At 43.6% G+C, this 16,182-nt stretch overlaps 1 protein-coding gene across 2 annotated transcripts in view; it reads right to left on the minus strand.

Annotated features, from left to right (window-relative positions):
- Window positions 1-2,606: 2,606 nt before the first annotated feature.
- NPAS1 (neuronal PAS domain protein 1) overlaps window positions 2,607-16,182 on the minus strand; it is a 670,224-nt gene continuing 656,648 nt past the window's right edge. For both annotated transcript variants that reach the window (XM_069644570.1, XM_069644571.1), the window contains one exon: window positions 2,607-14,252. In XM_069644570.1, coding sequence (XP_069500671.1) covers window positions 12,970-14,252 — 1,283 coding nt within the window. In that variant the 3' untranslated portion in view covers window positions 2,607-12,969. The remainder of the gene's footprint in view (window positions 14,253-16,182) is intronic.

The following is a 16,182-nucleotide window of genomic DNA, read 5'->3' on the forward strand; positions in this document are numbered from 1 at the left end:
GAGTACCTGAAGACATTTGCAGTCTCTTTCCATAGGGCAGAATTCATGAAGATCAGACTGAACCAGTTCAAAATAATGGAAATCCTCACAGCTAGAGATGTGACAGGCTCAACCTTATTGTGCTGTAGATTCTGTAAAATCACTGGTTTGGTTGAAAATCTACCTCATCTGTTCACTAGATGCCCGGTTTTATCATTGATCAGGACAAGACATTCTGGGGGCTTCTTGGAAGGATACGCAACACTATCTCCAGCCGAGCGGTGGCCTTTGTCGTTGAGAGGGGAGACGCCTGCTCTGACCATTACAGCAGTGACATTTTTAAGGGAATGTTTTGATTGACTAGGTTGTGGTGGACTGTTGGGGGTAAAAAATTAAATTACAATGCTTTTTTAAGGACCTTTTTGAAAGCAGGAAGAATTATTGTTCTCTTTTGCAAAATGTTTGTATTAAACTAATATGCAAATTTAATAAAAGGAGGGGACCCAAGACAGAGCCTTGGGGGACGTTGTGGCAGAGGGGAAAAAAAGGCAATACATTACCAGCCCAAGAAACCGAATAGGTGCGATCAGCCAGATAACATTTAAACCAGGCAAGTACAGGCCCAGCTGGACCCAGGGAGGAGGACATAGAAGAAGAGAGTGATCAACGGTATCAAAGGATGCTGATAGATGAAGGAGAATTAGAAGAGAAGAATGTTTAATATAGCAGACAGAAAGAAGAGAATTACAAATAGAAACGAGGGCAGTCTAAGTGGAATGTGGCAAACATTGTATTCTGAATTTCCATCCAAAAATATGATTATATTGTTTTTACATAGGAAGAGTTGATATTGCTTTGCTTACGTTTCAAGATATGATATTGTATTTAAATGTATTAATAATATTGTGCTTGCCTTGAGGTGAAGACACCTTTTTTTAAACCATTCAAATATGATGAATTACCCATGATGCCTGTTTTAATAGGTTATGACATTTATGGGGTTGAAGTAGACAGGCTGCATAGTTTCTTTTGTCTTTGATGAAACCCTGGATTTATCTGTAGTATTGCTGGTGACTTCTCCTGGATTCATTTCACTTTGAAATAAAAACAAACAACATATCTAACCAAAACATTGTGTTTCTTGTCCCTTATTGTTTTTATGGGAACTAGTAAACTGATGTTAGTTTGAGTCCATTCAAGGACATGCATCAAATAAGTGGGTGAACCTGGTGTCCAAGTAGGCAGTTAATTTCCCCCAAAAGCAGTTTTCTTCACTTGATCATACATATTTCTATGGAAGCCAACTGGAAAATACCTTTGTTTGTGTTGGTGTATCTTGAGAGAGTGAAATTAGATTGCCACATAAATATGAGGTGTAGAGGAGGTCTATACCTCCCTCTTATGGTAGACAGATAAATATAGTAAATAGGGCCAATACTTCACTTTCCTGTTCAATATTGTAAAAATCAGGATTATTGTCTGTTTAGGGCAGCATAGGCGATAGAAAAGTATGTTTACATTTCACACAAACATACATAACACAGACAATAGGCCAGAATATGTTTAGATATGGAGGCTATTACACATATTCAATAGATATTACAGAGATATATTATGAATAATGTACCTGCAATATGTAGTACTTAAATAAATACTGCATATAGCTCCCTGACATAAGAGGTAGCACGTTAGCAAGATAATCTATTCTTTTAAAATGGATACTGACTTCAAAAGGCTGCACATCTCAGAATCCCACAAAGTGTTTAGAAATAAACTGAGAACACAGAAATGAAGTGTTGTGTGCGGAAATGGGAGTGTATTTGAACAGAAGCCAGTATGAGGTGATTTAGCATCAAATGAGAGAATATACAGTATTTTAATGGTGCTGTTTTGCAAACGAAACCTGGCACAACAGACTGGTAAAATTTGCTAATTTGAAGCCGGACATCTTATCTATATTCTGAACATTGTGTGCTAAAGAAATCTGGAACAAATGCGTAATTTTCAGAAACCTTTTTTTGTTCAGTATTGCAACATAAATTGCATGGTCAAGTGACATTTGGGAAACTACTAGATTTGCTCAATTTGCATAAGGAGTCATGTGCTTCAGAACTGCCATTTTCTGGTTTTTAAAATTGCTTGTCATTCAGGAAATAGCAAGTCATCATAAACAGGAAGTGTTTTTTGTCCAATGGAGAGTGAATGGTAGTTTGACCTCTTAGTAGAAGGACCATTAAAATGTGTTACATATGTAAGGTCCACATTAGCAATAACTGTTGCACAATCCATTTTCAGTGTATAAACCACATGATGTATGTAGGCATGGTAAGGTTGAGATGTTCCTTTTTGACTATGAAGAGGAGTGAATAATTGAATTCAATCCCAGAGCAGATTGATGTCGCCCTTTCTCACACAAGAAGTATGTGTTGACAGGATGGCTGCGCTGCGAGAGAACTCCGGCAGAGTGTTAATCTTTATGAGAGGTGTTTGATTATTCATACAATTTAAGAAAATATAAAAAAAAGGAAACAGGACGCTACAAAATCAGCAACAATAATGCAAAAGGAAAATGCTTAGTCAACTCACACCGCGCAACAAATGCACACACGTTACACACTTACTTGTATCAGTAATGGAACACAAGTTGACCTGCTTTTTATTATTTTCTTTGAAATTCTGGACTGCAGAAAGGGGCAGTGACAATAACTCCAGTAAACAATGGAACTATGTTGAACTAACAAGTCTGAAAATAATACCACACAGGACCTCAGCAACGTTCACAGTAAGGGCACATTGTACAAGTGCTACGTCATTTCATTTTTTTTTTTACAGAATTGTACAACTCGTTCGCATAAGTGCTAAAAGTCATGGTACGAGTACACTTTGAAAATAAAAAGTTTTTAGTGCAGTCAAGTGCAGTGTCCACCAGGTAATTTATGATGTCTGCTCATCAAGATTTCTCTTTGCAAAGAATTTTTACAGAAACATAATGCAATCCTTCAGTTCTCTTACTGGAACCTGTCTCTTCAATCAATGGAATCAGGAGCCAAGTGCTGATCAGTTTTTCTAACATGTCAAAAAGAAACGCAAGTATGCACTTGAAATTCAGTTGTCTTTCAGGATCGTCCAGTGTTTCTTTTGGGGTAAAAGATCACAGGTAATTTGAAGACCCATAGGCTGGTGGCTCGCTGCACAATGGTGGGAAAACATATACGTTGAGGTCAGAACCTTATAGCACAGGTCACAATAGCCTTGCAGGTGAGGCACCACGCATCCTGCAATATGTGTCCAGTCTTACTTCAGATCTTTGCAGTCTTTTGGGACTGGACACTGTCCAATAGCAGGAAGGCATGGCCATAGACCCCACAGAGGCAGTCTTAGAGCACAGGAAGGCAGCCATACACAACACACAAGAAAATAGTCTTACAGTACAGAGACAGCGGAGTGAAGCTCAAGGGTTCTCGGGGTTAATGTCTGCATGGTTATTGGATATCATGGATATTAGTCTAGAGAGAGAAAAGATAACTGGAGCTAAACATGTAAAAATAAATCTAATGGTATTAACTCCATAGGATTTTTCAAAGAGAGTAAACATTGTTATACATAGACACATTAATGAACGCTAACCTAGTGAAATCGACCAACAGGCAGAAAACAGTGAGGTTGTCTTGCAGAAGATAGATAATATAGTCTAAAAACGCAATTTAGCAATGTTAACATCGAGACAACATTGAGACAGAAACACAGTCATAGTCCTTTAGAAAATACAACTTGAACCAGAGACTTGGATGCTGGCATACTGTTTTTAAAAAACTATTTTGTTCCCGACTGTAAATCTTTCATCTTCTGTCAATTTTTCAGTGAATACAATCTATCTTATTTTCCAAAAATGTTTTAGCATTTGTCTTTCCCCGGTTGACCACCATTTTGTGAGCTGCTACCAAGCCCTTTAAGTAGAAGTGGCAACAACGGAAGGCCAGGAAGTGCAGTATACAGGTCCATTATATCAGCCAATTGGCTATGTAAATGCTCTTTTTTAACCTTACACTAACACGTTTATTTACATACTAATCTCACCTCACCAATAGAAGTAGTACCAGACATAGGGCCTCATCGCGAGTTTGGTGGTAACCCTTAAATCTGGCGGTAGCGCTATTACCACCGGATTTAAGGGTCCGCCAAATCAGGGCTTCGGCGGATTTCTCCCCAACTCTAAGCTGGGGGAAATCCACCGAAAATTCGCGCTCATACCGCCGGCGGGAAATCCGCCAGCGGTATGAGCGTGAAAATTCCCCATTGAGCCCAATGGGGAATGGGGCATTCCCGAATGGGCTCAGTGGGGAATGGGGACTTCCATTACTGCCAAACCCATGATCCGGCGCTAATAGCGCCGGGGCGGTTTGGCGGTAGGGCAGATAGCGCCAGCACTATTAGCGCCGGCGTTACCGCCCAACTCGTGATGAGGCCCATAGTGGTGGTAAGAGTAGTAGAACTGCTACTACCACCACCAGAACCAATACTACTTCAGAAGCAGACATAGTAGTGCTACTATACTGCTATGACCACAGCCAACACCACAACTACGAGCAGTAGTAGGATTACTGTCAGTGGCAGTAAAATTACTTCTAGTATCACCAGTAGTACTTTTAGTAAGAATAGTATTATGACTACCAGTAGAACTGCCAGTAGTAGACATTATCACAGTTATCAGTACTACTAATAAAGCTATTATTGGTAGTATTTGTGCTATTTATCATGTTGTTAGTACTACTGCTGCTACTAGTACTGGTAATAGTAATGGCACTTGCAGTAGTAGTGTTATTACTATTACTGCTATCAACAGTAACAGTGCTATTACCAGCAGTATTGGTGGGAGCACTACTACTACCAGTAGGTGTAATAGTGGTAGTCGTAGAGCAGCAGCAGCAACAATAGTACAATTAGTGATAGTACTACTAGTAGTACTACCAGTCATAGTCATAGTAGGGTCACTGTCAGTAGTAGTACTCCCACTAACAGTAGTAGTATTACTATTAGCACTACTTGTGGTAGTAGCAGGGGTAGCAGCAATAATAGTACCATTGACAGTATGCAAAGCAGCTCTACTACTACCAGCAGTAGTATTTAAATCCTGCTGCATCATCTACAAGAATGTCATCCTGAAGTCCCCAAGCTACCTCACTGATAAACTCACCATCTGCAGTGGCTCACGATCCCCCAGAAGTAAGGACATGCTCAGTCTTGAACTCTGTCGGTGCAGGAAGGAAAGAACCAGACTCTGTCTAAGCCCCTAAACTCTGGAACCTGCTCCCTGTCAACAGCAGACTCGCCCCCTTGCTTCTACATTTAGATAGGAGCTCAAGGCCCTCCGCTTCAAGGAAGGGCTCCTCCCTAACACCTAAGTCCACACACCCTCCTCTCTCCACCTGACATGAGACTGCGGGATCTGCTCCATCCTGTTTCCTCCCTTGGTGTCTTGTAGATGCCTTGCTGCAAAAGTGTCTGCCTTCCCCTCCCTGTTTCTTGCTCCCCACTCCCTTGTATGTCGGTTTGCCTCACTGTGTCATTCCCCCTATGAGCTGTAAAGCACTCTGTTGCTGCCTGAAACTAGGCCTCTGCTCAATAAATACCATAATAATAATAATTATAAAAATATTCATTATTACTGATAGCACGTGTGCTGAAGTGCCTACTGGCAGTATTACTACTACTAATACCAATAATAATTATATAGTGTTAGTACTTGTACTAATTCTGCTTCTAGCAGCAGTGCTACCAGTAGTGGTAGTATATACACTAGTAATGCCAATACTTTCAGTTGTGTTAGTACTGTTAGTAGGACTATTGCTACTATTAGTATCAGTAGTGTTACCACTAATGCTAGAAGTAGTGCTAATGCTGTTTCTGCTGCTACTACCACTAATTGCAATAGTGCTGCTGCTACTACTGGCAGTAGTAGAAGTTCCACTATAGCAATACTATTGTTACTAAAAGTACTACTGCCTATAATAGTCTTATTACTTACACTGATAATACTATAGATGCTAACGTTAGCACTACCACTTGTGGTATTATTTATGAATAGGTTTTATTAGGTAAGTTAACGTGTTGGTGTAAAGTAAAAGCAAACACAGCCTTCTCCTCCTCTGGCGTTTCTTTCAAAATGGAGGAAAACTGTAGCCAGAAACATGCTTACAAAAATGTGGAAACTAACATAGATGGGAACTTTTTTTCAACTATCGAATTAAGCAGAACGTAAAACATTAACAACTAGGAACCACACAACATGTGATTGTTAAAACTGTACATTCCCTTTAAGAAAGAGAACATGATGAAACATTCTTCTGCCAAACCCAGCCTGGAAGCAGTAACCCAAAGAAGAAAACCGAGACAGATTTGTGAATACCCAAAATTAGGAGACATTAGCCCTGAGAACGAAAATGGAGGCTCCACATAACACACCAGGGGTACCATTTGCAAAACTCAGCGTGAACATAGTAACTTTGAGAAGGAAACACGAATACAATCTTCCAGACGGACACACATTCCTATATTAAGGAGACTCGCTCAGACGCCACTGGGGCACAGTCTGACTGCTGGCAGAGGAAGCAGTAACATGACACAGAGAAGCAGCTCAATGGCACAGGGAAGTAGACTTAGACAAGGGAACAGTTGCACAGCACGAGGACATAGTCTAAAAACACAGGGCCACATTCATATAGCACAGGTATGCCACCTTGCCTCATGGGGCAATGGTGTTACACGTAGGGGAATAAAGTCTTATGGCTCAGAAAGCAGTCTTACGGTACAAAGGACACAGTATTATAGTTACAGCCTATTAGGGACACAGTGTAATGGCACAGGAATGCAGTCTTATGGCACAGGAAACCAGTCTTAGGAGCAAATGTCTGCCATACTATAATCACAGTTTATAAGAGACACAGTTTTATGGCACAGGGACGCAGTCTTATGGCATAGGGACGCAGTCTTATGGCATGTGGAAGAAGTCTTATTACAACAAGTAAACGGTCTTATGCACAGGATCAAACTCTTAACGTGAATATCTTCTGTTTTTTAGGAAAGTTTTCTTTATCCTTCCTAGGTTACTGCTGGATGCGTAAGTTGTACTTCAGTTACTTGGTCAGGGTCGAGAGGGGACATAAGTGGCAGCGCATTTGTCTTGGAAGCAAGAAAACGCACATCAACACAGGTACGAATCCCAGTCGGTCTAGTGTACTAATTAAATAAGATTCATTAATTCATCTTCCCATCATTCGAGTTGGCAAAACCTCTGCTTCTCAGATTTGATCAATATAGAAAGGATCAAAAGTTACACTTTAAAGGGACTTAAAATACCCTGTTTTAAATGTAAGGAGATTTTACTAAATAAAAGAAAAGAAAAATACAATGAAGGTGGACAGGGAGATTCTAGTTGGAGAGTTAAGCATGCTAACAGGGCTACTCTTTGTAGCTGCAGGAATCGGCTTATTAAAAAGCTTCACATAACACTTCTTTATGCTCAAATTCTAGACCAGGAGGCCAAGGCTGACATTGCCAGTCGACTAGGAGCAGCTGGGCCTTGAGCCATTGATGAGATGAGCACTATAGCTGCCAGAGGATTAAACATACAGAGAGTGGTGGAGAAACGTGAATGAATGAGTTCACCTGCAGGGTGGACTCGGGCCAAGATAACAGTTGTTACTGTGTGCGGAGAAGCAACCCTCAAGCCACTTTTGACATCTGTTTGCAAACACAGTGAGTGCTTGCCTTTTTGGTCTTATTCCCATCCTGTTATCATGACTCTACACAGCTTCGAGGAATCCATCTAGTAGAGAAATAATATTATTGCTATTAGCACCCTGGGTTGCCAATGTTTTAACCTGGGTTGCTGACAGTACAGCAGGAACAGGAGCGGCTGCGCCGGTGGCGGGGTGTCGCGACGCTGAAAAATAGGTGAGGGTGGGAGGGAATGGGAAATTCAACATTAAGCAAAGGGAGGGTGGGGAGAAGATTGCGAGGCGGGGGAAACAGCCGTCATGTTGATCGGTACGCGAGCTTGGATCAGTATATTCAGCCCGTGATCCAAGCAACCTGATTGGTTGATCCTGGGTGCTAATTCCTAGTGGTGCACGTTTCACCGAAATTGAGAAATTAATGTTTGCCTGCATAAGAAATTTTGGAGATGTTTGAATATCGGCAACCCTATGAATAATTACCACACCCACATTTTTTATCACGTTAATATAGCTCTCAAACTTTTGTGACGCCAGGACGAGTGAAAACGCATGATTTTGCAGGTGAAAGTCCATTCTCTTATATGGGCGTGTAAGGTGCTTGGCGGGTGAAAGAGCTGCTTGCAGGGAGGGTGACACCCGTCAGAAGTGTGTAAGTTAAGAGGTATGCGTTAATAGGTGGTGGGGTCGGCTGAACTAGCTGTTAAAGGCCAAGGGACACGTTTGGGCTTTTAAAAAAGTGTCCAGTATATTTAAATGCTGGTACAGTAAGGCCCACCAGCCCCATAAGGCTATTAGCATAGTTGTCTCTGTGTGAGCGTTGTTTGAGCATGAAGCACAGTGTGTTTGGTGTTCAAACAAGAGTCTCAAAGTGGAGGGAAAAACATGCGAAGATGGCGACCAATGAAAGGAGAAATTGAAATTCTTATGCAAGGAAGGAACCCTCTTTCTGCATTCATCCCCCTTTCTGTATTCATCATGGCTGTGCATATGGAAGAAGGCTATGCAGAGCCCGAAAGAGGAAATAGATGCGGCCCAGAGTGCAAAGGGCAGAGAAGAGATACTTTAATAAAAGGAGCAACGTGAGGGGTTACAATGCATTGCGTCGGCTCGGAACACAGAGCAGTAACAGTGGTTCCGAGCCACCTGATTTGTATTAGTACTTGGGAGGTACATCTCAGTGAAGTACATGGTTCGGAATAGTTATTGAGTGCCCGCATTGCACCACACTCTGAGGTTTCTGGGCGTTTCCACACAATTCCAGGCTTTCTTTTTCTTCCTTTCACTCAAATTCACTCCCTTCTACTGCTCTATTATGTAGTCACTCTGGTTCTCCCCTGCTCCTTCACTGAAGTAATAGAAAGGGGTCTCCTTCATTGACGAAGGTACCCCCTTTCTGATTTCGCTTGAGGCCATGTTTGTGGTTTATGTTCAATGCAGGAAAGTTGTCTGGAGAACAAATAACGTGTCTGCATTGAAAACACATTGCACTGAGGTAGCTTCCCGGGCTGCTAATAGCCTTAACCAGTAACAGGTTAATAAATGTACTGGATAAATAGCCTCTAGCGGCCAGTATAGTTTGGCCCACCTGCCATTAAGTGTATGCCAGCACCCGGAGTGGAAAGGTAGGTTGCAGAAGTCTAATGGTAAAGGCTGTTACACTATCCCTGCTGCCTGCTCATAGTACCCACTCTCCGGACCTGCCCCACCCCCTGCATTGAAAGCCCCGCTCCGCTCCACTGCTGTGCCCCCTTCCAATTTTTGAAACTGAAAGAGTATCCATGCACGATATGGCCACCAGAAAAGCAGATTTTTTTTCAATTTTTGTCATTGTGTGAAAAGACTGGGATTGGACTGCTGTTTGGGGCACGGTCATAAAACCCGGCTGTCAAAACAGGACATTTAGGCTGCAAGTTAATAGCAGTAAAGACTGTGGCCGGGCAACACTAACTTTAGACGCTCCTCAGACAATAACAGCCCTCTCGGGCTGATAAGTTGGAGTAACAGGCCCTCAAGCAATAATACAGGGTGCTAAGGGCAATAGCAAGTGCTAAAGGCCTGAAGCCTTAGTTAAAGGGTCTACGGGCTGTTACCACATGGTACAGCTCTTAGAACCGGGTATTGTTGCTTTTAGCACCCGGCGGCCAACCACCAGCTTGTTTTTCTTAGGTCAGTGGCCGTTTCACACGTAAAAAAAAAAGAACTAGAAAAGAAAATTGCTTCTGGTGGAAAAAGGGGAAGGGCATGTTGTCCTTTCTCCCGTTCCCTAGTGGCCCTGCTCCGGGCAGCAACGATGGACAAAGGAGAGCGGGAGTGTGAGGCAGGAATGGGCGGGGTGCGTGGTCGAAAACAAGGGGAACTGTGGGGAGCAGCAAGCTAGACAACATGGAGGCCAGATGCAAGCAGCGATAAGCTCGCTTGCACAGGGGCTGTTGTCAGTAGTTTCAGAATACATTTTTAACGAGCTGATTGCGCCACACGCTTGCCCCAGGTACTAATAGTGAGTATTGCCTGCAGAGGCAATTAAGTTCTTGTCCCTCATTACAAGTCGGCTGGTAGGTAATAACGTTCCGGTAATAATGTTTACCGGCATGTTACCGCACCGGCCAACTACAAGTTTGCCGGTGGGGAACCCGATTTTCCCGCCAGACCATAGTTTTCCGCATATCAAGCCATTACAAAACGGGAAAGGCCATATGAAAGGTCTCATGCGGAAGGAATGTGACCAAGCAGTTTCATGCTCAACTGAGGTGTTGCTAGGGTGTGGGGGGGTGCTGATGGGGCTATAGCCCTGGGTCTTTCGGTTGTAGCCCAGGATAGAATCTCAGGAGCTACAACCAAAAGGCTACCTAGCCCCGAGTCTCGACAGTCCTGACATTAGTGTAGCCCCGGATCTTTTCCAGATCTAGCAACACCCTGATGCTGAACTGCCTCTTACGGGGTGTAACCAAGCCTGAGCCATGTCAGAGGTTAAGATTCATTTTAAACATTCCACCTCTTTTGTTTTGCTGTTGTCGCAGCGAGTAGAACAAGCATGCCCAGGTGTGGGTTTGGTGCCTGCCGGGCCTAGAGACCCAATCTAGTCCTCACTGATGAGGTCCAACAAGACCGAAACATGTTTGGGCATGCTTGTGGTCTCATGCAGAAGAGATGGGACCAAGCAGTTTGGGCTGGACTGCCCCTTTTGGAGTGGGACCAAGCCTGACTTGCATTTGGTCTTTCCCCTTTTGTAATTGCTTGGCAGGCGAAGAGCGATGGTCTGGAGGGTTGCCCAGAGCAATGCCAGATGTTAAGATTCATTCTAAACCTTCTAGCCATCACCTCCTTTGTTTTGCTATTGCTGCCTTACTGGCAAAAATCACTGGTATTACCGGCACTGGCATTACCTGTGTCGGTAATACCGTCAAATCCCCCCAAGGAGTCCAACTGTTGCTGCCACTTGTAATCCAGCTATAGTTCCGCCGGACCAAGTGGCAGTAATGGTAATACAGTTTCGTGGTATCTGGGCAGATTTACCACCCAAATAGCACCAAACTCGTTATGCGGCCCTCTCAGAATCAATAAACACTGGCAGACACTTTGAATGCAAAGCCTGATGGGAAGGCATGATTAAAGCGAGCTCAAAGAGTTCCCATGAAGAGATGTTTGGGCGGGCACAGGCAGGAATGGGTGGGAATGGCCATAAGGATTGACATGGCCATGGGCACATAACCAAACAACACCTACAGACTCAGTGTCCCTCCTCATTTCTCCTTCCTCCAGATCTGTGCTCCCATGCAATAGTTTCGGCTTTTAGGTGTCACAAGCGACACCTAAAAGCCCAAACTAAAAAGGTGGCCGACTTTGGAGGAAGACTTTGGACAAAGAAAGCAGTCCTCAAGGTTTTGGAAGATTTGGGGTAGTGTGGCTTCTTTAAAGAAGTTAATCTACCTGTGACGATAAAGGCATGGGTTTCTACCAGCACACATTTTGTCAGTACCCCCTTTCAACTTAAGTGCACACGTGGGCAGGCCGTACAACTATTTGCTATGTCATTCAAGACGAAAATATACACCCCCACTGCATAGCACCTATAATTCTTTTATATATTTAATGCCTGTATGGGTAGTCAAAAATGTTGACTTCATATTCACCAAAAGTATTTAAAATCCCCCCATCTCCTCACCTGCTCTTCATCAGGGTGGCTATATCTGTTTTCACATTTCTGAATCAGCCTCGGCACAGGTGTTATACGTCAACATGACGTGGGTGTGCACTCGACGATACACATACTATTAAAAACGTTGCCTAAACAATCATACTGAATATAAAATATATTACTCCACCCCATTGACATTCCCGAGTGCAGTACAAAGTATTTACTCTGCGGATATTGAAGGCAATGACAGAGTTGGGAGGCAACGACCACGTTGTATTCTACTTCATTGGCTAATTAGGGATTTCATGATTTTTCTTTCTTGCCAAACCTTTATGTGAGAGAGAATTTGGTCTGTGTGACAAAATGCAGTTTTTGGACCGGGGGAAACTGAAGATGCACCGTGTGCCTACAGATTCGGCTTAGCAGGGCAGTCTCTACACTTTGCTTTGTGGAAGTGCCAACATCTTGTTCCTGTTGGACAAAGTCTTGGCGGCCGAAGGTGGGAATTCAGATTCCAGGCTTTGCCCATACTGGGGTGTTCTAGCGAGACTACCATTTGATGGCTCTCATCCACCAAAAACAAGAAGCATGGAAATATTAATTTTAAGGAAGCAAATGATATAACAAGAAATAGATTGTGATAGGTGATGGTTGCTTCCAACCTGGATTTAACTTGATCCTGAAAATCTGTAACCCTGCACCAAACATTATCGGATCACCTTCCGCAAATCTCATGGGTAAAGTCATTCCAATAGAACAACCTGATATAACAGATCAACTTCTTTCACCTTCTATATGGCCAAATGTTGAGATTCTACCGTCTTCCATTAGAGGAGGGTCTGAGGTAAGAGAATTCTGGAGAGGATGGACTGTCGGAAATAGCAAGTCAAGTACGTCATGTATTGATTGGAAATCACGATTGAGGATAAAAATATGTGGTTAGAGTATTATTCATCAAAGACGGAACTACAGCTTTTCTCAGGTCCTGAAACATGGACCTCTCCAACTGGGAGCAATGACCTCAATACAGCTTTTTATGCACCACTCAATGCAGAGATGATGACTTGTCCAAGAAATCCCTGTTTTTAGCTGTGAGGGGTATCACTTTAAGCATCTAGGTTAGTTCTCCTTCCGCTCCAGACTCGATGAACTGTGCATGCTGCCACTGGTCATTGAGAAGGGTTGAGAAGCAAAGAAGGACTCTGCCGCAGTGAAAACTCCCCCCATTGTCCCCGAAATCTGTGCCAAACCTGAGGCGCCAGCCGAGTTGCCAAATGGCGCCACCATGTTCAATCTCTGCAGATGGTGGTACATGAGTTCCATTGAGGTCTTGGAATCCGTGCTGCCAAGGTCCCTGATGCTTATGCCATGAGTGGAAGGGAGCGAGTTGCTTGGCATCGAAAGTGTGACATCTGCAGGGGCATACCTGATGGTGCTGGTGGTATAAGGGCCCTGGGACCCAGATGTGCTTGCAATGGTATTGTGACCACTGAGGCTCCCACCAATTTGATGCACCAGCGGCAGGACCATGTTGCCAGCATGAAGCCGATGGAAGACTTCCATTTCCCCGGGGTACAGCAGCGGCGTGAAGGGAGTGGAGGTGGATCTGTCCTCGCAGGGAGAGCCAGAAAGCGGTGGGGACAAGGTTTCAGAGGAAGATGCAGCCATGTGGATGCGAGGTGAGGTGCTGAAGGGAGCCTTCTGAATGTTGCCGCTGCTGTCCATCTCGGGAGGCGTTAGCACTGAATCGGGAATGGACACGTATAAATTGGAGTTGGCGTTCCGTAAACTGGATTTGTCCATGCTAAGTTCTTTGTTCACAATGTAGGAGTTCTCCTCTGATGCTTCCCTGGAGGGGGAATAGCCCCACATCGTACTTTTCGCATACTGCCGCACCAGAGTCTGCTCTGTTTTTATATGAAGCGCTGCACTGGGTTTGGAAGAAAAGTTCTTCTGGGTTTGAATGACAGAGGTGAATTCTGAGGTCCCTGCCCTGGAGGACATCCGACTCCTCTTGAATCCATTCAATTTTCTTTCAATTTTCCGCCTCCTGGGAGACACTCTTTCCACCTCGTCCTCAGTGCCGCTATCTGATTCGTCAGTACTTGGTGACACAGCCAGAGCAATGTCCTGCCTGCCATCCTGGTGTCCCTCTGGCTGGAATTCCAATTTGATCCTTTTCCTAGTCGGGGCCCCAATGCTGCCATCGGTATCACTGCTATCCTCCCCGTCTGGGTTGTCCTCGCCCCTGTCGTTGTCATCTGTTTGATCAGATCCATTTTCATCATGGGGAATGCATGTCGCCTGATCACATTTGCTCCCAGGATAGTCCTGGCAGCGTTCGCCGGTGTCCTTAGGAGTATAAGCCACTCCCTTCCTGCTCTCAGGTGAAGAATCATTTCCTGCAACAGAAAAAGAGGATGTAACTGGAGAGATCTCACACAAAGTCAACATGTCAGTCATCACTGATGTAAGCTCAACCTTTCAATTCTACCCGTATCCCTTGATATAGAAATGGCGAATTGAAATGAAGTATTGTCATTTACAGCTTACAAAGTACATTAACCCATAGATATCTGTAGACTTCAAACGGTTCTTTAAAGCAGGCCTGCCCAGCCTGCCCAACTTCATACCCATCACAATATTTAAATAAATGACCCCTTCTGACATGCAAGCCACTATAAACAGAACAAGAACATTTTGCGCAAAAATACAGTCGATAAACTGTATATGCCTGTCTGATAGTGCCCATCTATATCTGTGCAAGAAAACAATCCCCTTTGCTGCCCCCTGACTCTTCGCGGTCTGCCTGTGCTTATCCGCTCACCATTCCTGAACTCATGTTGCTTGGTTGCAGTGATTGACCTTTCCATGAACCCGAGTGTCAGTTTCTTGTTGCCATTTGTCTTCCTCCTGGCACTGAAGAGAGAGGTGGAATGAAAAGCACTGAATGGGGGCGTTTACAGCGAATAGTGATGCGTGTGGTGTGCTAGTGGGTTTCGGTGGGTTTTGGTGAAGGCTTCCTTTTGTGTGATGTGGTGACTTCCAGACTCTGCATCTTTTGTTTGTAAATGTTACACTGATGTTGGGACAGGTGCGTCTTGGGTAGTTTTCGGATCTATAGTAGTTGGCTTTATAGTTTAGGTCCTCAGGTTCTCTGGGCCAGCTGCTGAATGGACCTTGTATTGCAGAGGAGCTGTTGGAGGGAGATATCCAAGGGTGGAAGTGTTGCTTGATTTTGGAGCTTTGGAAGTTGATTGTGTCCTGGTGAAGTGTGCCCAAAGGCTGGGGAAGGGGTGTGTCTGGGGTCATTTGCATCTGGCAGGAGGCTTGTCAGAAGGAAGATTTCATTGGTCAATGGTCCATTATTATCAGGGATGATGCATATTTCTGGCAAAAGGCAGAATAATTGACCTTTGGTTTGGTCTAGTGTTTTTTTTCACATCTAATTCTCATAGAATTATACCTGACTAGGGGTCTACTCATGGAGCTAGAGTGAAAGCAGGTGACCAACTTCGGCTGGCACTATGTCTACCCCATTTCCAAGCAGACAGTAAAGGGTTGGTTGGCCTCTCATGCATCTTATGTCCTGATTTAGGGAAATGTCTATTTTCGGTAGTTTATCTGGAGTATGGATATTACATGCTAAAGCAGGTTACCAGGACTGATAGCGAACATATTTCTCCTAAGCCTTGAAGGTCATAAGGTGATTCTTTGAGTTCTGATAAGAGGGGCGAATAGGGTGCTCAGACAGAGGATTCGCTTGTGGGAAATGCTGTTGATAAAAACTGAGTGCATACTACAGAACCCAAAGAGAGGATTAGTGTCCTCACCTCTTGTTGTCCATACAGTTCCCTTGAATTATTAAATTGAACATGTTTTGAAGTTTTTTCCAATTAATTGTTCAGTTAAAGACCCTGATATTGAGATAATTGTCCTGGCGTTTCCCTCAGACTGGTTGGCCTGTTTTTCTGTATCTGTTCTGGTTGTCTGTTTGTATGTAGCGCCATTAAGCCCAAGTGTGCGTTACAAATATATTAAAGTTCTAGAAGAACAACATGTTACTGTACAAAAACATATGTGTTTGAACGTTTGCCAGCACGGAGGCCGGGAATTTTTCAGCTTTTGGGTTTTGGGTTCTGTATTACACATCAAATGAAATAATTTAAAGGAGTGATAGTCATGATGAGGCGAGGTAGACATTATTGGTAAAAAGTGACATTTTATGATGTCAAAACAATTGTACAAATGCTTTTTAAGAGCCTGAATGCAAAAAGGAAATTACATTCAAATCTGAATACAATCTGAAAGCCCTTCTCAAAAAATAAATAT

This window comes from Ambystoma mexicanum, chromosome 2p, assembly GCF_040938575.1.
Source record: "Ambystoma mexicanum isolate Mex_15411 chromosome 2p, UKY_AmexF1_1, whole genome shotgun sequence".
Classification (NCBI taxonomy): Eukaryota; Metazoa; Chordata; class Amphibia; order Caudata; family Ambystomatidae; genus Ambystoma; species Ambystoma mexicanum.